This window comes from Cervus canadensis, chromosome 12 (assembly GCF_019320065.1).
Source record: "Cervus canadensis isolate Bull #8, Minnesota chromosome 12, ASM1932006v1, whole genome shotgun sequence".
NCBI lineage: Eukaryota > Metazoa > Chordata > Mammalia > Artiodactyla > Cervidae > Cervus > Cervus canadensis.
The window spans coordinates 72066129-72086806 of NC_057397.1; the positions used below are offsets into that span (position 1 = coordinate 72066129).

The 20678-nt window shown below is 41.4% G+C and overlaps 2 protein-coding genes across 3 annotated transcripts in view; one reads left to right on the top strand and one right to left on the bottom strand.

Moving 5' to 3' along the window:
- Positions 1–5533: 5533 nt before the first annotated feature.
- LOC122450962 (serine/arginine-rich splicing factor 3-like) lies at positions 5534–8059 on the bottom strand. The gene is made up of 2 exons (XM_043483332.1): positions 8018–8059; positions 5534–6853 (listed from the first exon to the last, which is right to left on the bottom strand). The coding sequence occupies exons 1-2, from the start codon at positions 8057–8059 to the stop codon at positions 6362–6364; spliced, it is 534 nt and encodes a 177-aa protein (XP_043339267.1). The 3' UTR covers positions 5534–6361.
- A 362-nt stretch (positions 8060–8421) lies between these two features.
- Positions 8422–20678, top strand: part of RMDN1 (regulator of microtubule dynamics 1) — a 34888-nt gene continuing 22631 nt past the window's right edge. For both annotated transcript variants that reach the window (XM_043483771.1, XM_043483772.1), the window contains exon 1: positions 8422–8617. In XM_043483771.1, the coding sequence (XP_043339706.1) occupies positions 8489–8617 (129 nt within the window). In that variant the 5' untranslated portion in view covers positions 8422–8488. The remainder of the gene's footprint in view (positions 8618–20678) is intronic.

Here is a 20678-nt window from a genome sequence, read left to right on the forward strand (position 1 = left end):
ATTCTTTTGGTGTTCTTCTACTTCACTGGTTATTCCTTCTTATATTCCTTCTTATATATATTCCTTCGGTTTTTAATCCTCCTATTCCCACTTCTTACACTAGACTGCCCCAGGGTTTAGATCTTGACTTTTCTTTTTTCTATCTTCATCCACACCTTTAGCTATCTCATCTAGCCTTACAGCTTTGAAATTCATCTGCATTCTTTTAAAAAATTATTTATTTATTATGTATTTTGTGTACATAGGCTTTCTCTAGTTGCTGTGAGAGGGAGCAACTCTTTGTTGTAGAGCGTGGGCTTCTCATTACGGTGACTTCTCTTATTGCCGAGCACAGGCTCTAGGTGCCGAGCACATGAGCTTCAGTGGTTGTAGCACTCGGCTCAATAGTTGAGATTTTCAGGATCTAGAATGAGTGTTTAGTAGTTGTGGCAAATGGGCTTAGTTGCTTCAAGGCTTGTGGGATTGAACCCAAGTCCACTGCATTGGCAGGCAGATTCTTAACCACTGGGCCACCACGGAGGTCCTCCATCTATATTGTGAAGGTTACCAAACTTCCAACTCCTGAAACTCTAGATTCCAGCTTTCTACTTTGGGGTGTTTTAGTTATCTACTACTCCATAACAGATTACACCAAATTTAGGGGCTTGCAATTAAGTAGTCATTTACCCTGGGCATATACCCTGAGAAAACCATAATTGAAAAAGATACATGTACTCCAGTGTTCATGGCAGTACTATTTTTAATGGTCAGGACATAGAAGCAAGCTAAATGTCCATCAATAGATGAATGGGTAAAGAAGATATGGTATATACATACAATGGAATATTACTCGTCCATAAAAAGGAGTGAAAGTGGGTCATTTGTCATGATGTGGATGAACCCAGACTCTGTCATACAAAATGAAGTAAGTCAGAAAGAGAAAAACAAATATCATATATTAATGTACCATTAATATATATATGGAATCTAGAAAAATAGCATTGATGACCCTATTTGCAGGGCAGGAATAGAGATGTGGACACAGAGAGGGAAGGAGAGGGTAAAGTGAACTGAGAGAGTAGCATTGACGTATACACCCTATCGTGTGTAAAACAGATTGTTGTATAGCACAGGAGCTCAGCTTGGTGCTTTGTGATACCAGGAGGGGTGGGACGGGCAGGAAGGAGCGAGGAAGGTCTGAGCGGGAGAGGATGTATGTATCCATATAGCTGCTTCCCTTTGTTGTACACCACAAGCTAACACAACATTCTAAAGCGATTGTACTCCAATAAAAAATTAAATTCAATGAGATACCACAAAGAAAAGAAAAAAGTTATGACCAACCTAGACAGCATATTAAAAAATAGAGACATTACTTTGCCAACAAAGGTCCATCTAATCAAAGCTATGGTTTTTCCAGTGGTCATGTATGGATGTGAGAGTTGGACTATAAAGAAAGCTGAGTGCTGAAGAATTGATGCTTTTGAACTGTGGTGTTGGAGAAGACTCTTGAGAGTCCCTTGGACTGCAAGGAGATCCAACCAGTCCATCCTAAAGGAAATCAGTCCTGGGTGTTCATTGGATGGACTGATGTGTAAGCTGAAACTCCAATACTTTGGCCACCTGATATGAAGAGCAGACTCATTGGAAAAGACCCTGATGCTGGGAAAGATTGAGGGCAGGAGGAGAAGGGGACGACAGAGGATGAGATGGCTGGATGGCATCACCAACTCAATGGACATGAGCTTGAGTAAACTCTGGGAGTTGGTGATGGACAGAAAGGCCTGGCATGCTGCAGTCCAAGGGGTTGCAAAGAGTCGGACAAGACTGAGCGACTGAACTGACTGATGACTAAACTAAAGTAGTCATCTATTATATAGATTCTGTGTCTCAGGAATTTCAGAGTGGCTTAGCTCTGTGGTTCTGTCTCATCATCTCTCATGAGAATTGCAGGCAGGTATTCTTCAGGGTTGCAGCCATCTTCTGGGGCTGGAGCATCCACTTCCAAGATGGATGGCTTACGTGTAACAGTGGTGCACTTTGTTGGTGGGACACCTCAGTTCCTTTCCAGCTGGCACCTCTCAATAGGGCTGCTTGAATATCCTAAGGCTGCCGGCTTGTCCCAGAGTGAACAATCTAAAAGACCACAACAGAAGCTTAATGAGTTCTACGATTTAGCCTCAGGAGTCATGTACAATCACTTTTGCCATATTCCAGTGGTCAAATAAACCAGTCTGTATCTAATGTGAGAGGGAATCCCACAAAGGAGTAAATTCAGGAGGTAAGAACCATTGCAGGCCATCTTGAAGACTGGCTAACACAGATGTCTAATAATCATTTCAAATCTAAATGTACAGGTACACCCTCCCAATCTTCCTTCCCAAATCTGTATCTCCCAGAGTCTTCTCTATCTCAAGTAATGTCAAAGCTTCCTTCCAGCTGTTTGGGCCAAAACATTTGGAGAAATCTTTGCCTCTCTCAGATCCCATCTTATCTGGTCAGGGTATTGGCTAATTCTATCAACTCTGCCTTCAAAATACATCTGGATTCTGACTATTTTCCAGCCTAGTCCAAGTCACCACAATTTCTTTTTAGATTACAGTAACATCCTAGTAACTGCTTCTTTACCAGCTCCCCCCAGTCTGTTTTCAAAACTGTTAGAAGAATGTAATTAAAATGTAAATTAGACTGTGTCGTGTGTGTGTCTGTGTGTGTGCTCAGTCATGTCCAACTCTGCAACCCAATGAACTGTAGCCCACAAGGGGTCCTCCGTCCGTGGAATTTTCAGGCGATAATACTGGAGCAGGTTGCCATTTTCTACTCCAGGGGATCTTCCTGACCCACAGGTAGAATCTGCATCTTTCCCATTGTCAAACAGGTTCTTTATCACTGAGTCACCTGGGAAGCCTGTGTCACATACAATCACACAAAGAAAGAAAGGCAAAGCCCTTACAATGGTTTATGAGGCCCTACATTACCTGATCCCCATCTTCTCTCTGACCTTATCTCTTCTTAATACTCTCCTCCTTGCTCACTCAACTTAGAGCGCTCGTTGCTTAGTTTTAATCACACAGTCATGTCGACTCTTTGGGACTCCTGGACTCTACCCCACCAGGCTCCTCTGTCATGGAATTCTCCCGGTAAGAATACTCAGTGGGTTATCATTTCCTCCTCCAGGGGATCTTCCTGACCCAGGGATCAAACCTGGGTCTCCTGCATTGCAGGCAGATTCTTTACCATCTGAGCTACCAGGGAAGCCCTTATGTTCAGAGAAAATGTCACTTGACTTCCAAATTCAGGCCTCTGCACTTTCACTTTCCCCCACATGATATGCTCTGCCCCCACATATCTTCAATGACTCATTCCCCCTTCTAACTCAGTGATTTCTTCTGTGGCCACCACCCTATTTAAAACTGTAATGCCTACAAAGAAGTATACTCTAAACCCCTTCCTGCTTTATCTTCCTTTTCAGCATTTAGCACTGTCTCTTATATCTTTGGAGAAGGCAATGGCCCCCCACTCCAGTATTCTTGCCTGGAGAATCCCATGGCCAGAGGAGCCAGGTGGGCTACAGTCCATGGGGTTGCAAAGAGTCAGACACGACTGAGTGACTAACACACTCATTATATCTTTTATTATCTGTCATATCATTTGTCTTGCTTATTATCTCTTTGCAGCTGGAATATATACTCCACTATGAATTATTCACTCGGTCTAGAAGAATATCAGGCATACTACAGAAAAGCAAAATATATTTGTTTAATGAGTGAAGAAATTGTGCCAGGCCCAGTTATAGGCAAAAATCTGACACATCATTGAGTTTACAGTATAGTGAAGGCACATATTATTGATTCTTATCAATGCTGTCTTTAAAATTTATTCCAGATTGACAATCACAAATATATAAAAGAAATTATTAAATGTGCTTAGAGTCATAAAGAAAATGAAAATATACTAAGGGGAATCAAAAAAAATTTCTCTGAGGAAGTAACATTTGTACTGAGAGCTGAAAGATGAATACGAATTACATAGGTAAGGAATAGTGGATTGCAATCAGGGGAAAGGGGAGGGTGACAAGGAAGTAAGTGAAATGGAAAGGAATCCTGACAGAAAAAAATATCACAGAGGGAAATCTGAGGCTCACAGGAGGCAAGAAAAGATACTGTCCCTGGAGCCAAGAGAGAAATATCACAGACTTAAGGAGACTAAAGAAACTGTTGTAACCACACGTTCCAGGAAACAAACTCACTCAGAAGGACAATGCAGATAGTGGAGTGCAGTTTATTATACCAGCGGGCCCAAGGCAGAGTCTCCTCTTAGCCAAGGACCCCGACCAGCATTTGTGAAAATCTTTTATACCCCATGTGTATGTGTCCGAACCCACCACCCCAAAGTCTTTGAAACTTACATAAACAAAGGAAGGGTAAATACAATCCCAACAACCCCATCATTCATGTGCCATGTGCTTAGACAGTTAAACAATTTGCCAATAATCAATAAGTCCGAGGTTACACTCCAATAGGTACAGAAAATTTATGGCCTGTCTGGAGGAAGGGGTGATTAGTGTATGTGTTCTCTTAGGTGAGGAGTAACCTGGATATGATCTCCAAGGTTCCCCTGTCTGGAGGGGGTCTTATCCTTCTGTTGTTTCCATAGGCACTAAACACAGAGTTCAGAGTTCATTGGAGAGGTGGCCGAGCATGATCAGCATGGACAGGCCTGAGATGGAGTCCAGGCGCTATGAATTCCTTCTTCATAACAGGACAACTAAATACAACATGTAACCAGGATTTGATCTGAGTTGGGGAAAAATTGTTACTATGACAGACAGCATTGGGACAATAAGCAGATCTTGTACATTAAATAATAATATTCTGTCAACTTTAATTTCCTGAATTTGATAATTGTACTGGGACTAAACTTCAATGCAGGAGACCCTGGTTTGATTCCTGGGTTGGATCTGTTGGAGAAGGGATAGGCTACCCACTCCAGTATTCGTGGGCTTCCCTTGTGGCTAAGTTAGTAAAGAATCTGCCTGCTATGTGGGAGACCTGGGTTTGATCCCTGGGTTGGGAAGATCCTCTGAAGAAGGGAAAGGCTACCCACTCCAGTATTCTGGCCTGGAGAATTCCATGGACTGTATAGTCCATGGGGTCACAAACAGTCAGACATGACTGAGCAACTTTCACTTCACTAGGACTAAATAATAGAATGTCCTTGTTTCTGGGCTTGAAGAGTCATGACATGGATAATCTACTCTTAACAAGTTCAACAAAAGAAAATAATAACAGGAATATAATATGCATGTTATATGTAATATATTTAAACAAAGATAAAGAAAATGTGACAAAATGTTAATAATGGATGAATTTAGGTGAAGAATATATGAGATTTCTTGCAACTTTCCTAAGTATCTAAATTTCTTTTTCAAAATAAAAATTTTAATTAAAAATTTAACTCTGGTTTAAATATCAGAAAGTCAATCTCAGCATTATGATGGCATCCAGTGGTAAAAACATATTATTTGGCAATACTGAGAAAACTACCAGTAGAGTTTTTTTTTTATTTTTTTATTTTTTATTTTTTTTTTAACAATTTGTAACCAAAACTTTAATCCCAAGGATTCTCACAAAACATATTACAAATGACAGCATGAAAAAAGAATCTTGCACAGTAACTCAGTTCAGCTCTACAATGTACCCTTAAACTGGCAGGACATTTGTTATCTTGAGTATCTCAGATTTCCAAATAAAGAACGTTACAAAGAGCTATGTATTCATATACAGCAATCACAGAAGGAACTTACAACCTAAAGCAAAGGTAAACTAACTTCCTTGAAACTTCTTAGATTCTACACCAACTGGACAACCTTTTGTCCAGTGTGAAGACTAGTGGGATTTTTAAACCTCTAATCTAGTTTAAGGGTGAAGCTTTAATTTTTCCAGCTGGTTTTTCAGTTCACAGCAGTTTAAAAACTGCTTAACTACAGCTGCATACCATATCCCAGCTATGTTGAAAAAAAATCTTCCAATTTTTGCCAGTTTTTATTTCCATAATGTTAAACATTGACTTTAGCTGGGCAGGAGTTAAGAGGTTTATTATCAGCCTATGCAAGACTAAAATTCAAAGCAAATTAAATTTTGCTTAAGGGAACATTGTAAAGTAACAATTCTTGATATTACATGCCCCATATGATCCATTTCAAACCATAGAGAATTACACCTTTGTGTCACTGTTCCAACAGACAAACAAATGTGAACAGCTAAAACATTTTAAAAATGCACCAAGCTTATGAAGTCTCAAACAAAACTTGAATTTTCTGTACATACTCCTGTCAAATGAAGTTATTTCCTGTACACCACTCCTCTTGCAAACTTGTCTTCTATTTCCTTTCATTTGACCTAGATCGGCTACGAGACCTAGAGAAAGATCGGGACGGCTTGTGATTTCTCTCCCGGGACAGTGATCTCTCTCTTCTCCTATCTCTAGAAAGGGACCTGCTCCGGCTGCGGGAGAAGCTTCTCCGTCTTGGAGATCTGCGTCGAGGTGGAGGACTCCTCCTCCGATAATCATCTCGAGGGCGACGACCCCAAGAAGGAGGTGGGCCACGATTACGACTTCTCTTTTCACCATTCGATAGTTCCACTCTTACTCGGCAGCCACACAGTGTTCTCCCATCTAGCTCTCGAACAGCATCAGCTGCATCTCGGGGATCTTCAAATTCAACAAAAGCAAAGCCGGGAGGGTTTCTAGCAACCCACACACTTCGGAGTGGTCCATAATAGCCAAAAGCTCGTTCCAATTCAGTCTTGTTACCATTGTTTCCAAGATTACCTACATAAACTTTACAGTCCAATGGACAGGAATCACGATGCTATTCGAGATCTTGGGTTAGAAATGCGGAGGTCCAAATCCACAGAACCTAGGCTAGGTCTTCTCAGTCCCCTCCCGCCCAGCGTTCCCGGATGCTCTCGCACACCCGGCGTCCACGAAATGGCCAGAGTTTTTTTTTTAAAAAGAAAGAAAGTAAATTGTGAAGAGGATCTATATATCTTTCACAAAATACTTTAAAAGTAAACACAATAGGGATATCACTGATATAATCCTGAAGAAATGTGATTGATCAAACGGTGGAAGGAGAAATCACATAGAAGAGGCTTTGAACTTGTTGTTAGCAGAAATGAATTCTACTCTTCTATCAATATTTACTGGTCTTTCCTCATGGCTCTGTGATAAAGAATCCGTCTGCCAATGCAGGAGACACAGGAGATGTGAGTTCCATCCCTGGGTTGGGAAGATCCCCTAGAAGGGGGAAATGGCAGCCCACTCCAGTATTCCTGCCTGAAAAATCTCAAGGATAGAGGAGCCTGGCAGGCTACAGTCCATGGTGTTACAAAGACTCGGACACAACTGAGCAATGACCAACCAGTACTTACCAGCTATGTATCCTTGAATAATAAAAACCTTTAACATATAGTTAACTTGTTTATTAATTTTGGATACCACTTCTCAACATAGTTGGGAAGATCGAATGAAATAAAAGTGTGTGTTAATTCACCACATAAGAGTACTATATAAGTGTAACCTAATTTAAAAAAAAAAAAACAGAACTATAACTATCTTCCCTTATTGCCCATAAAATTTTTTCATATAGTCTATATAATAGGTTTTCAGCCTGTATTTTCTTCCACATCAACTCTGAAGCAGGTTCAAAACCTCTTCTCTCCCTCCGAAAGAATTCTAGTGCAGTGAGAAGGCCCACAGGAGTGAATATTTTGAGGGGAACCGCGATCAACCTTCTGTCCAAAGGCTTCCTCTCTCTAGTCCTCCTTGCTGGATCAGTGTGGGCTGGTCATTCTTTATTTGGCTGTGCCCCTTGTAGGTGCAGATTGTGGACTCTTAGGTGCAACATGTGGGGTCAGTTCCCTGACCAGGGATGGAACTCAGACCCCCTAAGTGGGCAGTACGGAGTCTTAGCCCGTAGCCCACCAGGGAAGTCCCTAGGCTGGTCATTCTTCGTCTCTGGCTTCTCCCTGACCTCCTCCTCCTGCATTCCTTCCCGCACATAGAACCGTTTCATCCTCCCAAGCGTTTATTTCCTCAAGGGACCCTCCAGTACCAGCACTCTCCCCATCTCTAAAGGCAGCAGAGAATTATTTAGTTTTTTTAAAGCGTTTTTTATTTGCATACATAAATTATGGAATGCTGATCTGCCCCTGTGCCAAAGCCAAGACAGACCCCTAGGACGGGTAGAAGTCTGCAGCCAGAAAGGCGCTATCTTCCGGGCCCCACCAGCGCGCGCAGGGGTTAGAAGCCCACTGCGTCCCACCCAATGGGGCATTTCCCGCCCGCGGACACCGTGAGCCGGAAGCGGCCGCGCGGAACCGGAAGCGGGCGTGAAATCGGAAGTGGTCAGACGCGACTCCCTCTGGAGAGACGGAACGGCCTTAGCTCCGCCCCGCTCCTTGCGGCGGAAGAGGTGAAAGGTCAGCCCTGTGAGTTATACAACATGGCGCTAGCCGTGCGCCTCCGGCGCCTTCTCCTTGTGGGACGTAGCGCCGCCCGGGGACTTCGACTTACGACAGGTGCTGCCGGCAGCCGGGGGCAGCGTGTTCCTTGGCGACTCGCCGCCTCTGAGGTACCTTCGCTGTCCCGGCTCTCCCGCTTTCCTCCCCCGACGACCGTTCTCCGGCGGCGCCTTCCTTCTTGAGGCCCGGGGGTTCCGCGTCGCCTTAGGGTGTGTGGGGAGCTGAGGAAGGACCTCGGGGCCGTGCACCTGGAGCATTCTAGGGACCGCGAGGGATGTAGGTCTTCCTCCTTTGCGCAGGCCTGCTTTCCCCTTTGAAAACCTGGCTCGGAGGAGGAGCGAGGGCCCCGGGGAACCTGCTCCTGCCTGTCTCTCCTGTGTGAATACCTGGGGAACCGTGAGGAGAAAGCCCTTGACCGCCGTGAGATGCTTTTGCCTTTCAGTGATGGCCCGATACGGTGACAGCACCTGAGGCTGTCAGTTTGTCGGACCTGGGAAAGCTTGAGGTGTCATTCTGAAAATTCCTGCGACTCAGACTTTTGTGCGGCTGCTGCTGCTGCTTCTAAGTCGCTGCAGTCGAGTCCGACTCTGTGCGACCCCATAGACCGCAGCCCACCAGGCTCCCCCGTCCCTGAGGTTCTCCAGGCAAGAACACTGGAGTGGGTTGCCATTTCCTTCTCCAGTGCATGAAAGTGAAAAGTGAAAGTGAAGTCGCTCAGTCGTGTCCGACTCTTAGCGACCCCACGGACTGCAGCCTACCAGGCTCCTCCATCCATGGGATTTTCCAGGCAAGAGTACTGGGGTGCAGTGCCATTCCCTTCTCCGGACTTTGTGCTATTTAGGTTTAAAAATTATTTTCGAGTTTCTTGCTTCATCTGACTAATGTTAGGGAAGGATGTTGGGATGGGTTGTCATCCCAGTTTTGGCATTTCTGTTAGACTGATTGGTCTTGGTTTGTGTAATCTCTGAAACAGGGTGGAAGGGTGAGGGTGCGGTTTGGGTATGTATCATTTGAACTAGAGGCTTCATTATTTTAAATACACATTTTTGACTGCCTGCTTTGTTAAGAGTTCTGGGGTGAGGGAGGGATGAATGACAGTAAGGATGGATCCCTTTCCTCGGAAGAGCTTATAGCCAAATGGGTTGATGTTTCATGATTTGGGCAGAGGAATGGAAGGAGTATTAAGTATGACATTAGCCTCAAGTTTCCAGATGAGTGCTGTGGTGAGTTAAACATTCCATTTTAGTGAAATGATCATAGTTTAGATAGTAATAGCTAACATTTGTTGGATCATTACTATAACCAGGCATTATATGTTAAACATTACCTGATTTGTTTACTGAAATGTTTCCCTGCACCCTATGAATTAAGAACTGTTTATATCCTATCTTTCTTATAATAACTATTCTAACAGGTGTGAGGTGAGATTTCATTATGGTTTTAATCTGCTTCCGCCTGGTGCTTAGTGATGTTGAGTACCTTTTCATGTACCTGTTGGCTGTATGTAAATCTTTGGGAAAATGTCTCTTCAGATCCTCTGCTCATTTTTTTTTTTTTAATGGATGATGTTTTGTTTTGTTTTGCTGTTGCATTGTATGAGTTCTTAATATATTTTAGTTACTAACCCCTTATCAGGTATATGATTTGCCAATTTTTTTTCCCTTTCACTAGGTTGCCTTTTCATTTTGTTCATTGTTTGCTTTGCTGTGCAGAAGTTTTTTTAGTTTGATGAAATTCCACTTTTTTTTTTTTTTTTTTGCTTTTGTTGTGTTTGTTTTCGGTGTCAAATTCAAAGTCATAGCCAAAATCAGTGTCATGGAGCTTATCTTTATATTTCTTTCTAGGAGTTTCATGGTTTCAGGTCTTAAAATGAAGTCTTTAATTCATTTTGAGCTTTTTTCTGTGTATGGAGTAAGGTAGTGGTCCAGTTTCTTTCTTTTGCATGTGGTTGTCCAGTTTTCCCAACACCATAGAGACTGTCCTTTCCCCATTATATATTCTTGACAGTAATTAACTATTAACATAGGCATGGGGTTATTTCCAGGCTCTCAATTCTGTTTCATTGATCTGTCTGTTGTTTATGTGCATACCATACTAGTTTGATCACTAATTTGGTTTGAAATCAGGGAGCATGATGCCTTCAGTTTGCCCTTTTTTTCTCTAGATTGTTTTGGCTATTTGGGGTCTTTTATAATTCCATACAAATTTTAGGATTGTTTGTTCTATTTCTGTGAAAAACACCATTGGAATTTTGATTGGGATTTTATTAAACCTGCAGATTGCTTTGGGTGGTATGGGCCTTTTAACGATGTTAATTCCTCTAACCCATGAACATGGATTGTCTTTCCATTGTGCTGTCTTCAGTTTCTTTCATCAGTGTCTTAGAGTTTTCAGTGTACAGGTTTTTCACCTGCTTGGTTAAATTTATTCCTAGGTATTATTCTCTTTGGTGTAACCATAAATGGGATTGTTTTCTTAATTTCTCTTTTCGATAGTTTGTTATTAGTATATAAAAACAATATATTCTTGTATATTGATTTTGTATGCTGCAACTTTACTGAATTATATGTTATTTCTAATAGTTTTTTGGTGTAGTCTTTAGGGTTTTCTGTGTGTACTATCATGTCATCTGCAGATACTGACAGTTTTACTTTTTTTTTTTCCTGCCTAATTTTTCTGGCTGGAATGTTCAATACTGTACTGAATAAAAGTGGCAAGAGAGGGTATCCTTGTCTTGTTTCTTATGTTAGAGGGAAAACTTCCGACTTTTTACGATTCGCTGTAATGTTAGCTATAAACTTGTCATTTATGGCTTTTATTGTGTTGAAGTACATTCCCTCTGTGCCCACTTTGTTCAGAATTTTATCTTAAATGTTGAATTTTGTCAAATGCTTTTTCTGCATCCTTTGATGATCATATGATTTTTGGCATTCATTTTGTTAATGTGGTATATCAGATTGATTTGCAGATGTTACCTTTCTTGTATCCTTAAAATAAATCCAACTTGATCTTGGCTTATGATTCTTTTAAAGTATTGTTGGATTTCATTTCCTAATTTTGTGGAAGATTCTTGCATCTATGTTCATCAGGAATATAGGCTTGTACTTTTTTTTTTTCTTTTAATGTTCTTGTCTGTCTTTGGTATTATGGTAATGCTAGCCTCATAAAAAGTTTGACAGTTTTTCCTCTTCTACTTTTGAAAGAGTTTGAGAAGGATTGGTATTCATTCCTTAAATGTTTGATAGAATGCACCAGTGAATCCATCTAGTCCTAGGCTGTTCTTTTTTGAGAGGCTTTTGATTACTGACTCAATTGCCTTAAATGGTCTGTTCAAAAAAAATTTTTTTTTTATGATACAGTCTTAGTAAGTTGTTTGCTAGTAGGAATTGATTTATTTCTTCTAGATTGTTCAAATTGTTGTTGTGTAATTTTTCATAGTAATCTCTTATGGCACATTGTACTTCTGTGGTATCGGTTGTGGTGTCTCCTCATTCATTTATAATTTTATTTATTTGAGTCATCTCTCTTTTACTTGGTGAATCTAGATAAATGTTTGTCTATTTTGTGTACCTTAAAAAAAACCCCAAACCCATGTCTTTAGTTTATTGATCTTTTCTATTGTCTTGTTAATCTATTTCATTTGCTTGCCCTTGGATCTTAGTTTATTTTCTTCCATGAATTTTTGGTTTAGTTTTTTTTTTTTTTTGGTTGGTTTAGTTTTTTAATGTGGGGACTTATAAAATTTCTCCTGTTTTCTTCTTTGAAGCATTGGTTGTTCATTGGCATAATGTTTGATCCTCACATATATGTGAATTTTCTTCTTTTCTTGTAATTGATTTCCAGATTCATGCCTTTGTAGTTAGAAAAAAATGATTGATATGATTTTAATCTTCTTAAAATTATTAAGACTTGTTTTGTGACGTAACATTATGATCTCTCCTGGAGAACGTTCCACGTATGCTTGTATATGTTGTTGCTTTGGGATGGGATGTTTTATATATACCCATTATATTTGTTTGGTTAAACATGCTGTTTAAGTGCAACGTTTCCCTATTGATTTTCTTTCTGGATGATCTATCCAGTGATGAAAGTGGGGATATTGAAGTTCCTTACTATTATTGCACTTGCCATCTATTTCCCTCTTCAGGTTTGTTGATATTTGCTTTATATGTTTAGCTCCTCCTGTGTTGCTTGCATAAATATTTACAAATGTTGTATTGTCTTGTTGGTTTGAGCCCTTTATTTTTATATAATGACATTCTTTATTTCTTATTACAGTCTTTGTCTTAATGTCTATTTTGGCTGACATAAATATAGCTGCCCTAACTTCCTTTTGGTTTCCATTTGCATGGAATATTTCTTCCATTCCTTTATTTTAAATTTTTGTGTGTCCTGAATTATTTAGGCATCATGTAGTTGAGCTTGTTTTTTTTTGTTTGTTTGTTTTTATCTGTATTTGCCAAAAGTTTTATTTTTGTTTTAGGTTGGAAGGATTCATTAACAAAAGAAACCATTCATCACACACACAATAAACAACTTCATATTTAACAGAGGGTTATTTGACTTAATTTCAGTATACAGTCATTAAAAGAAGAGAAGTAGAAATAATAGAGAAAAGTAACAGCATATGCACCACCATTGAGCCAAACAATGTCCAGACTTAAACAGTGCTGGGAAGTCCCTTGTTAACAGCAGTCTGGAGGCCCAGTTGGGAAAAGCTCCTGGGTGGTGCATCCATCCCATGGGTGAGACTTCAGCTTGCTGCTTTGAGGACCCCTATTTATAATCCCAGGCTGATGTTTGCATCAGTTTGCATGCAATAATGCAGCTTTTTTTTTAATTTTTACAATGCTGTTTGTTTCACTTTGTGAGTCATAGGGTTTTGTTAGAGCCCAGAGGGTTGGCCAGGCCTCCTTGGATTCAAGAATTCCAAGACCCACTCCCTTTCTTATCTACTCCCTTTCTCATCTAAAGTGCTGCCTAACTTGCTGTCCTTGCTGGCAAGCATGCAATCCAGGCAGTGTCCAGGCAGGTCAGAAGCAGGTCAGAGGTCTGCTCTCCTGCTTCTGAAGCCAAAAATAAAAAATTCACAAGGTTAAAATTTTTTTTTTTTTTTTTCCCCTAACAATCTAGTCAGCTACTCTCTGTCTTTTGATTGGGGAATTTGGTCTATTTAATTTTAAACTAATTATTGATAGCTATGGCTCATATGGGCTTCCCAGGTGGCGCTAGTGGTAAAGAACCTGCCTGTCAATGCAGGAGATGTTAGAGATATGGGTTCGATCCCTGGGTCAGGAAGATCCCCTGGAGGAAGGCATGGCAACCCACTCCAGTATTTTTGCTTGCAGAATCCTCATTGACAGAGGAGTCTGGCAGGCTACAGTCCATACAGTCACATAGAGTCGGACATGACTGAAGTGAGTTAGCATGCGCGCATGCATGGTTCAGACAGTAAAGAATCTGCCTGCAATGCAGGAGACCTGGGTTTGATCCATGTGTTGGGAGGATCCCCTGGAGAAAGAAATGGCAACCGGCTCCAGAACGCTTGCCTGGAGAGTCCCATGGGCCAAATTCCAAACACATGGCATGCTCCAGTCTGTGGGATTGTAAAGAGTCAAATGTGACTCAGTGACTAACTCTTATTTATTGCCATTTTCTTAAAGTTTTTTTTAGTTGTTTTGTAATTCCTTTGTTTCTTCTTTTGTTGTCTTCCTTTGTGATTTACTTTTTGAAATAGAATGCTTATATTCCTTTATCTTTCTCTTTGGTGTGTCTCCTGTAGGTTTTTGCTTTGTGGTTACCATGAGGGTTACATAAAACGTCTTAGAGCTTTAACAGCCTATTTTAAGTTGATAGTAACTTAGGTTTGAATGGTTTCTAAAGCTGTAAGTTTTTGCTGCTCCCCCCCCCCCCCACGTTTTATGCTTTTGGTATCGCAATATATTTCTTTTTATCTTTTGTGTTTGTTAACAAATTACTTATTGTTACTACCTTTGTCTTTTAAATTTCATACTAGCTTTATAAGTGATTAGCTCCCCATCTTTACAACATTAGATTTTCCGAATTTTCGTGTATGCGAGATTTATGCTTTCGTGTGTTTTCCTGTTAATCATCAGCACTTTTTCATTTCAAATTAAGTCCCTCTAAGGTTTCTTGTAAGACCATTCTAATGATGATAAACTTCTTTAAGTTTTGCTTGTCTGGAAAACTGTGAATCTCTGCCTCGATTCTAAAGGGCAACTTTCTAGGTGGAGTATTTGGCAGTTTTTCCCTTCAGCATTTTGAATGTTGTGTCTCCCTTTGGCCTGTAGAGTTTGTGCTGAAGTGTCTGCTGATAGACCTTGCGGGGCGGGCTGGGGCGCCCTCGTGTGTCACAGGCTGCCTCTCTCGCTGCTTTTAAGCCCTCCTGCTCATTGTGTCACTTCCGTTTCCTGTGTCTTGGTGCGGGTCTCTTTGGATTCTTTTTTTTTTTTTTGATTGCCTGGGCTTCCTGGATCTGGATACTTGTTTTATTCTCTAGGTAAAGGAAGTTTGCACCACTGTTTATTCAAATAAGTTTTATGCCCCTTTTTCTTCTCCTTCTGAGATACCTGTAATACAATGGTTGGTCTGCTTGATGTTGTCCCTTAAGTCCCTTAAGTTATCTTCACTCTTCTGTATTCTTTATCTTCCCTTTGTGCTTCTCTGATTAGATGGGTTCCGTTGCCCTGCCTTTGAGTTCGCTAATACCTTCTTCCATTCTTCCAGTCTACTGTTGAAGCCCTCCATTGTATTTTTCAGTTTAGTTATTGTATTCTTCAGATCTGTGATTTCTGTTTGCTATTTTCTTTTCCTTTGTTGAAATTCTGACGTCGTTCATCTGTTTTTCCCATGAGCTCAGTGAGTGTCTTTGTGGCTTATTTTGTACACTGTCAGATAATCCCTGATTTCCATTTCATTTTTCTGAGGCCTTATAGTTGGAGAGGATTACAGCTGGTCCTTATATGTGTGTTTAATTAGCGACCTTCCCCTTAGGCCTAGCTTTGAAGATAAACTAAGAGGCCTCTGTCACAGAAAGGCTGGAAGTGTGGTCTGTTTCCTCTGTACAGTAAATCCTCTGCGTATGAGCAGACTCCATTCTGAGAGCACATTGGTACGTCCAGTCTGTTCCCAAGTCCAACACAGTTAGCCTAGGTAGCTACCTAGCACAGTGCTGTACTGTGTTGGATGTGTAGTACTGTACTGTAATAGGTTTATAACACTTTTCATACAAATAATACATTAAAAAATCATCAAAAAATAAAACATCTATAATCTTATAGTATTTTACCTTGAAAAGTACAGTAGTACAGTACCAAAGCTGGCATATGGGGGCTGGCATCGAGTGAACAGGCAAGAAGAGTCACTGACTGGAGGAGGGAGAAAAGGTAGGCGATAGTAGAGCTAATAGGAGCAGAAGATATTAAGAAGAGGTGGCAAAAACACACAGACGAACTATACAAAAAAGCTCTTAATTACACAGATAACCACAATGGTGTGATCACTCACCTAGAGCCAAACATTGTGGACTGTGAAGTCAAGTGAGCCTTAAGAAGCATCGCTGTGAACAAAGCTAGTGGAGGTGGTGGAATTCCAGCTGAGCTATTTCAAATCCTAAAAGCTGACGCTTTTAGAGTGCTGCACTCAGTATGCCAGCAAATTTGGGAAAGTCAGCAGCAACCATAGGACTGGAAAAGGTAGTTTTCATTCCAGTCTTAAAGAAGGGCAGTGCCAAAGAATGTTCAAACTACCGTACAAATGCACCCATTTCACATTCTAACAAGGTCATGCTCAAAATCCTTCAAGCCAGGCTTCAACAGTACATGAACCGAGAACTTCCGGATGTGCAAGCTGGATTTAGAAAAGGCAGAGGAATGAGAGATTGAATGGCCACCATCCATTGGATCATAGAAAAAGCAAGAAAGTTGCAGAAAGACATCTACTTCTGCTTCATTGACTACACTAAAGCCTTTGACTGTTTGGATCACAACAAACTGGAAAATTCTTAAAAGAGATGGGAATAACAGACCACATTATCTGCCTCCTGAGAAACTTGTGTGCAGGGCAAGAAGCAACAGTTAGAACCTGACACGGAACAACAGACTGGTTCCAAATAGTGCCGGGAGCCAACACACAAGACCCTACCCCTAAAAAGGCCATAGGGGAGAAAACCTGACGGGCAAGGCGGATCAGGTTTTCAGGGGTTTCGAAAAAGTCACCTCACGAGACCCTACCCCAACAAGGCCGTAAGGGAGAAAACCTGACGGGCAAGGCGGATCAGGTTTTCAGGGGCTTTCGAAAAGGCCAGCTCACGAGATCCCGCCCATGACAAGGTCATGAGGAGAAAGCCTGGCAGGCAAGGCAGATCAGGTTTTCAGGGATTTCGAAAAGCTGCCCCCGGCTCTCACCTTAAAGATGATATCTGTCTTTCTGATGCCTGCCTCAATGGACTGCTCCCTAATTTTTCTGACACAGGCAGGAAAGCCTTCCCCGATCTCGTCCCAAATAAGAATCAATTTAAAACTTTAATCACTAAGTTTCCCAGGTGGTGGTATTTTATGAGATTATTCAGGGTGAAAGGAGTGTTTTAATTTAAACTCCTTTGCTGGTAGTTTGTTAGCCAAACGCATTTATGCCCTTGGTACTAATATGCATGATTGCTTATAATATCCTAATCATAAAATAGCATAAAGAACCTGATTATATAAAAGCCCTAATAGATATAGAGCCCTTTTAAGGGGTAAAGGAGTCCTATCAGAAAACATAAGAAAAATTACTCTATCGGTGGTTATTGGGTTGTGATTTGCTTTCTGTGTTTTGCTTGCTGTGTTATGCTTGCTGTATTTTTGCCTTTAATGTGCTAAGGTTGTGTTATAAAAACCATTGTTAATATAGTTAAAGATCTAGAGAAATAAGAACTTAGCCCTAGTGTGGTAACAATAAGATGGTTGTTAATTGTCAGTCAGGAGTGCTAGGTAAAAGCTGCCTCACCAAAGTCGCAGAGTCAGTATGGGGTAAACTTCTTAGATAAACGCAACTGACAACTTTTGCAGAAAGATTAATTTTTGTATTAACAAGAATATGATTCTACTTTGTACTATTTCCCTATGAGACTGTTACCTTTCAGTTAAGGTCACCATAAAAACAGAAAATAGGTTTACATTCACCTGACCTGCATAAAATGTTAATAGCCCCAGGCCAGAAGATAATGTACAAGACCCTCATAAACAAAGAAGTATGCAGAAAACACCCTGGTTTTGTGAAGGACAGGCTGACGTAATTAATGTTAAACTATCTTCCCCTTAGAAATGTACTAACTTAGGGTATAAAAGCTATGGTAAAAAATAAAGCATTGCCAGACTCTTCCAGACTCTCTGCACCCCCGTCTGGTCATTCTCTCTCTCTCTCTCTCTTTCTCTCTCCCTCGCAGACTTGGCCCTATCAAGGCTAGTCTCACGTGTCTTCTCTCTCTCTCGCCGACGCCGTTCATCCTGAGGGTACCCCCTGGATCCTGCCGAGGCTGGACCCCAGCAAAATAGGAAAAGGAGTATATCAAGGCTGTATATTGTCACCCTGCTTATTTAACTCACATGCAGAGTACAACATGGGAAACACCAGGCTGGATGAAGCACACGCTGGGATCAAGATTGCCAGGAGAAATATCAGTAACTTCAGCTATGCACATGACACCACCCTCATGGCAGAAAGCAAAGGGGAACTAAAGAGCCTCTTGATGGAGGTGAAAGAGGAGAGTGAAAAAGCTGGCTTAAGACTCAACATTAATAAAATGAAGATCATGGCATACAGTTCCATCACTTCATGGCAAATAGATGGGAAAACAATGGAAACAGTGACAGACTTTATTTTCCTGGGCTGCAAAATCCCTGCAGATGGTGGCTGCAGCCATGAAATTAAATTTTGACACTTGCTCCTCGGAAGAAAAGATATGACAAACCCAGACAGCGTATGAAAAAGCAGAGACATTACTTTGCCGATGGAGATCCACATAATCAAAGCTATGGTTTTTCCAGTAGTCATGTATGGATGTGGGAGTTGGACCATAAAGAAGCCTGAGCGCCAAAGAATTAATGCTTTTGAACTATGGTGTTGGAGAAGACTCTTGAGAGTCCTTGGACTGCAAGGAGAGCCAACCAGTCCATCCTAAGGGAAATTAATTCTGAATATTCATTGGAAGGAGTGATGCTGAAGCCCCAATACTTTGACCACCTATGCAAAGAGCTGACTCATTAGAAAAGACCCTGATGCAGGAAAGATTGAAGGCAGGAGAAGGGATGACAGAGGATGAGATGGTTGGATGGCATCACTGACTCAGTGGACATGAACTTGAGCACGCTCTGGGAGATGATGGAGGACAGGGAAACCTGGCATTCTGTGGTCCTTGGGTTCGCAGAGTCGAACATGACTGAGTGACTGAACAGCCCAAGTAGAGCTGAAGGGTCATCAAGCAGAGGGGACAGAGGGCAAGTTGCAATATCACTCACACCTGATGTTGCTGGCATAGGTTCTGGTTCCTTGCTGGATTCTATTCTGTCTACCCTCTTGATAAAACGATCCAGTGCTGTCTGAGTAGTAGGTAATTTTTTTCTTATCAGAGATGACATGGTAGTACTGGACTGCATTCTGATGGCTCCTGCAGCCTTTGTGTACCATTCTGCATTCAGGTCCTGTGCCTCAAAAACTAACACTGCCTCCTCAAATAAAGAAAATGCCCTTGCCGCTTCCTGCACTATGACTCTCTTTGGTTCTTCAGTTACTTCTTTCACTTGTCTCTCTTCACCCTTTCTTTGGGCCTCCAGTTCCATCAGACCATCATTAGTAAGCTCCTCACGTTGCACAGCCATGAGTTCAGTTAAGTCATCCTTTTGCAGATCTAGCTCCACCGTCTCACTGAGGGTCACTAAGTTGCCAAAGACCTCTTTGGGTTCCTCATCCACTTTCTCAAATCCAAGAAAATTGTGAACAAATTGGGAAAATTGTGAACAGACTGTGGGCTTGTTTCAAGCCTCATTCATGATGATGGCCATAACCTCACACCAAGCAAAGTCAATGTTTTTTTATGGCCTTGTAGATGTTATAGTCCTTCTAAGATTGTCACAAGGTTGTTCCTGATTCGATAAAGTATGACATGAATAATATTTCTTGAAAGTCACTCTAACTGCCTGGTCTATGAGTTAGATGAGCAATGAAATATTTTGTGGCAGATACAGTACATGGGATGAAAGTCGTCCATGAATAGGGTGTGACATGGAGCATTGTTGAGTGGCAAAACATTGTTGAATGGAGCACCCTTCTCCAAGCAATATTTCTCTACCTCCAGGATAGAGTGGTGGAAAAACAAGTCCTGGAACATGGCCTGTGTAAACCAAGTTTTGGGGTTACTCTTCCACGCAATAGGAAGAAAGCCCTTGGCTATGTTTTCAAGGGCTCTTGGGCTCTCTGAATGATAAACTAAGGAAGACTTCAGCTTCATGTTGCCTAAACATTGCCACCGAACAACTGAGTTAGCCTGTCATTTGGTGCTGTATAGCCTGGCGTCACTTTTCCTCGACACTGATGTGACTTCAGCCTGGCATCCTCTCAAGTACAGGCTTGTCTCATCCACATTAAAAACCTGCTTGAGTAAATACGCACTTTCATCAATAATTTCTCAAAGCATTTCAGGAAATTCCTGGAGTGCAGGAATTTTAGAATAGAGTGCAGCTACTCTATCTGCCCTCACTGCCTCGCCAGTTATTTTTATGTTGTGCAATTTGGCTCTAGCCTTGAACTGATGAAGCCAACCACGGCTGGCATTAAGAGACCGTCCTGATTCTTCGCCGTGTTTCTGCTTCAAGTCTTCATAAAGGCTTTTAGCTTTCTCTTGAATCAGCGTTAAGCTGAGTGGGACTCAAGGCTGATGCTGACCCTGCCTCCACAAACCAGGCAGTTTCTCCGTCTTCTCCATCACTCTTCTGCGTGTCTTTGGTGTTACTATTGACGTCATTGACAGCAGACCTCACGTGTTCTGTGATCTTGTCCTTGTTCTTTAGAATCCTGCTGCTTCTTTAAAACCATGTTGAACGATTCATCTTTTAAGAACAAGTGATGTCTCCCATCTCTTCGCCTTGCTCCCCTCTCTCAGTTATTTTCACT